At 39.6% G+C, this 4856-nt stretch overlaps 1 protein-coding gene across 1 annotated transcript in view; it reads right to left on the bottom strand.

The window, feature by feature from the left end:
- Gcc2 (GRIP and coiled-coil domain containing 2) overlaps positions 1-4856 on the bottom strand; it is a 54589-nt gene that overhangs the window by 21610 nt on the left and 28123 nt on the right. The window contains exons 12-13 of the mRNA XM_021174395.2: positions 4587-4691; positions 3762-3924 (exon numbers count right to left, since the gene is read on the bottom strand). Coding sequence (XP_021030054.1) covers positions 3762-3924; positions 4587-4691 — 268 coding nt within the window. The remainder of the gene's footprint in view (positions 1-3761; positions 3925-4586; positions 4692-4856) is intronic.

Below are 4856 nucleotides of genomic sequence, written 5' to 3'. Positions count from 1 at the left end.
AAGTACCCAAGGAGCTAAAGGGATCTGCAACCCTATAGGTGGAACAACATTATGAACTAACCAGTACCCCAGAGCTCTTGACTCTAGCTGCATATGTAGCAAAAGATGGCCTAGTCGGCCATCACTGGAAAGAGAGGCCCATAGGACTTGCAAACTTTATATGCCCCAGTACAGGGGAACGCCAGGGCCAAAAAGTGGGAGTGGGTGGGTAGGGGAGTCGGGGAGGGGGGGAGTGTATTGGGGACTTTTTGGATAGCATTGGAAATGCAAATGAGGAAAATACCTAATTAAAAAAAAAAAGAGTGCTCACTAGGGAACAAATCAAAATATATTAAAGGCAAAATCCATTCTTGTTAACAGAGGTCAGGAACAAAAAGCAAATATCAAGTGGTTTCTGTCCACAGTAAGTGTACTGACTGTGTAGAATGAGTGGGATAAATCAGGCTATAACCTGCTAGGAAACAAGCTAAGGAGAGATGACCCAGATCCTGTGCTCTGAAGCCACAGATACCGACTAGTTGGCCCCTCTCACGTTTAGATTAGCACTTCATAGACAAAGCGTACAGATCATTAGTTGGTAAACAGAGATGGGAGTTGCTACAGTAAACCCTGTCCAGCTGTCTTCTGACAACTATTGCTCAGTTCTGCAAGTATTTTATAAAGCACAGATAACACAGGAAGCCTTGATATGTAGCTGACACGAAGTTCCTGAGGTCAAAGAACAGAGAATGAAATGGGGAGACGACAATTTACAAGATGATGTAAAGCCATGTCTACATGTTACATGAAACACAAAACACTATGTGGTGCCATATGTTCACAGGTTACAGAAATTTAACATGAAGAAGGAAAGCTTCATAGGACAAGACGCGTTTAAGATTAGAAGGATCCCATGGGAATTCAAGAGTGGACAGGAAAGGGAGAAGTACAGAAACAAGATTGATACCTGTGGTAAAATCAAATGCAGACAAGTGTCTAGTCCTTTACTGTGAGAGAGTACTGAGAAAGCCACCCATGTGGTTGTGCCCTATCCCTCCTTCTGAGGCTTCCTTCTCTACCATGACTCCAGTGTGTGAGCAGGTTTTTGTGCATCTTTTGGCATCTGTGATGCTTTCTGAAACACTTACGTATTAGCAAAGAGACACAGGAAGCTCCTCAGGTGTTGACCTTTGTCTGATTTTACTGTGTGGCCATACCTTAGTGTCTCCTTCCTACTTCCTCTTCACTTATGTATCGGAAGTCACTGCTTGGTAGCTGCTTCACAGGACTTTATGGAACTTCTGCTTCTGGCCATGAGAGCCATAGGGTTTAGACTTAAACTTTGCTGTCATATACTATTAAGTAACTGAATAATCACAACACCTTTCCTTCCCTGACACTTGAACAATAAGTAGCAGAGGACTGTGATGGCTAGGATGGCAAACAAAGGCGGTGAGTGTGAGCCATGCTTCCTGTTCTGGCTCTGTGCATGGGAGTATCTTTTATTTATTATTTTTTTTTTGCCTTTTTGTTTTTTCAAGACAGGGTTTCTCTGTGTATCCCTGGCTGTCCTGGAACTCACTCTGTAGACCAGGCTGGCCTCGAACTCAGAAATCTGCCTGCCTCTGCCTCCCAAGTGCTGGGATTAAAGGTGTGCACTACCACGCCAGGCCTGCATGGGAGTATCTTATCGAATACGGTGTAAGGGTGTAAACAGTTGTTGGTCTAGCTGAGATGTATAAAACTTCAAGGAGAAAAACAATGAGCAGTGCTGTAATGTGAACACCTTACATTTCACACAGGATGATGACCATTAGCTACCAGCCGGGATGGGAAACCCTTTGTAAAGAAATGCACAGGGATTCAGAAAGAGAACATGATGCACAACTAGGAGAAAAGAAAGGAAGAGAAACAGACAGATACTTGATAAAAATAATGAATTAGCGAGCATGGACATTAAATAGGTACTAGATGTATTCAAAGAAACTTACATAATAGAAGAATTTAAAAAAATGAACTCAACAGAACTTTAGAGATAGAAATCAGATTCACTATCTAAAGTGAAAGTTTTACCACACGGGATAACAGATTAGAGACTGTGGTTTAGTGAGGAGCGTCCAGAGGCTCCATTCCATGAGGAGGCATTTGCTACTTCAAAGTAACGGAAGATAAACTAAAGATGTAACTAAAACTCCAAGTTACCAAGGTGGAAGTACAGCAAATTATTAAATGGGCTAAAAGGCTTTCCCAAGACAAGGACCCTACAAAGGCACACACTTCATAGGCAATCACCCTAAAAATGGTTCAAATATTTCAGCAGATGAGACTTAGTTTGGAGGGAAAAGCAAGACCCAATTATAAAGCTATTTAAAAGGCCATGGAAGGCGGAGCAATGCTCAGTGGTTAAGGGTAAGTACTGCTCTTTCAGAGGCCTGGAGTTGGGTTTACAACTCCTTGTAACTCCAGCCTCCAGGGGATCTGACTCCTGCCTACTGTGGCACCTGCACTCACATGCTTATATTCATAGACAGAAAACTAAACACACACACACACTGTAATATATAAATAACACATAAGGGTTAGGGATTTAGCTCAGTCTCTGGGTTAAGCCCTCAGCCCTAGGGGTTGCAAGAGAGAACACACCACTTGCTTAGGTTACAAGGCAAATGACAATAACAATCAAAAGGCTGCAGTTGTGTAAGTATTAGTAAATCCTGGGGCTAGAAAAGAACATTCACAGTAAGCGTGACCAAATCATTAGGAATATGCAAGAATTCTAAGTGTGAATGCAGCCAATACTGGACTTTCTAAATAAATGAAACAAAATGTGGCAGAACTGAAAAGACAAAAAGGGATCGAGAATTATGGTTTGAGATTTTAACATAGCTCTCTCAGCACATGGTAGGAGATGAGAGAAAAATCACTATGAATTGAAGACCAGATGACCTGAACCCATCCACCAGCTGACAAGACCTATCTGATCTCTACTCACTACTACACAGTAACACTGTTGTCAAGTACACTAAGAAAATTCACTCAGACATCACATAAACCCAACACTCAATACATTGAACAGAACTGGAAATCATGAAGTGCTGTAACCGCAAGTGACTTAACGTAGAACTCACTAAAAATACTTGAAAAGAATCCTTTCAATATTTAGAAAGTAAGCAACATATGACTTGAGGGGTCAAAGGAGCAATCACTAAAGGAATCTTATTTTTGGAATTACTCAAACCAAGAAAATCACTCACGGGCGCTTAAAGGGGACATTACAGTGTTTAATGATAATGTTAAAACATATTTTATGGGTAAAATCCATATAATCACCTTAAAGAGGAATGTTTCATGAGTATTTAAATTTTCTAATTTTTTATTAACCAATAAACTGTGAACAGACACTACTGGTACCTTGCAAAAAGCACTATGTGGATTTTTAACCTCATAATGGCAGATGGCTTAACCTGCCTCTGGCCCTCAACACTGTCACATGTGCTGGTGATTAAATCTGTATGAATGGCTTTAATCCCAGCACTTAGGAGCCAGGGGCAGGCAGATCTCTGTAACTTAGTTCTGGGCCAGCAGAGACTACACATGCCTGTAGACTCTTGTCTATTAAAAAAACGAAGTTGGCAGAGGGAGAGAGTCAGGGGAAGGGGCAGGGCAGGCAGGCAGGCAGGCAGGCAGGGCAGGCAGGCAGGCTTGTATGAATGCATGAATCATGCTATTCTCTTTATCATGTTCCGAGGCAGCTATAAAGTAAAGTAAATTGTTTTACTCACTTATTTCTTCTTGTAGGGTTTCTTGTTTCTGTTTCTGAATTTTCATTTCTTGCTCCAAATCTTCTATTTTACTGTTTTTATTTGTTAACTTTTGATTTAATTCTTTCATCAAACGTTCGTAATCTGCTATTTCCATATTCATCAACGTGGTCTGTTGGGCATCCTGCATGTTTTATAAAAGACTGACATATTACTAGGGCAACGCGTCTTTGAAACTGCTATAACCACGCCACAGGAACAAGCAGGTTTTACTATGTTTTCCTGAAGCATGGACATAAGATAATGAGGAAACGAGAACCTCAGCAGTCACAGTTCTAATTCCATCAAGTGTTCTCTAACAGTTAACACTCAACGTTTTGAACTCCATCTGACTAACTTTAATTACTCACAGTAGTAGTTCTAGTCTTATGGAGTTCTTACTTATGAAATATTACTATTGAGGTAACTTTTACAATGCCTTTTATGGAATACTCTTTTAAAAAGTAGAGAGAAATTAATTAAAATTAATTTTAAGCTTTGACAATAATTATGTGTTACATAATACAGCAACCACAGAGAGACAAAGAAATAAACTCATGAGCTTAGGTTCTTCTGAACACATAAGAAATAAAGTTCAAGTTTTAATTTGATGAGGCTAACAATTTATAAAGGATTATTTTAGTATTATAGTCAATACTTAAAATATTTTTTATGAGTCTAGAATTGCAATAACATGAGCTATACTGTCCTATGAACACTTCCTAGTTTCTGAGTCCTGGGAATCAAACCCAGGCTTTAGGCATGCCAAGTAGGCCCTGAGTTCTCTCTCTGGAGACTCCTCTGTACCTTTTTAACCAGCTCTAATTCTTGCATTGTTTTCTGAAGCTGCTTCTTTTCCTTTTGAAATTGGAGTTGGAGTTCTTCCAGCTCATTTACAGTATTGACATGTTCCTAAAAATAAACACATACCATAACACAACCAACATTAGGGAAGACATTTGTTATGTATAAAATGCATACCGTACACAAATAATAAGACTTTGAAAGTATTTCAAAACCTTAAAAACTATATGGCTAGTATATAAAACTATAGGGGACTAATATTCAATATATAAA

Source organism: Mus caroli, chromosome 10 (assembly GCF_900094665.2).
Source record: "Mus caroli chromosome 10, CAROLI_EIJ_v1.1, whole genome shotgun sequence".
Classification (NCBI taxonomy): domain Eukaryota; kingdom Metazoa; phylum Chordata; class Mammalia; order Rodentia; family Muridae; genus Mus; species Mus caroli.
This window is presented reverse-complemented; position numbering and strand designations above follow the sequence as displayed.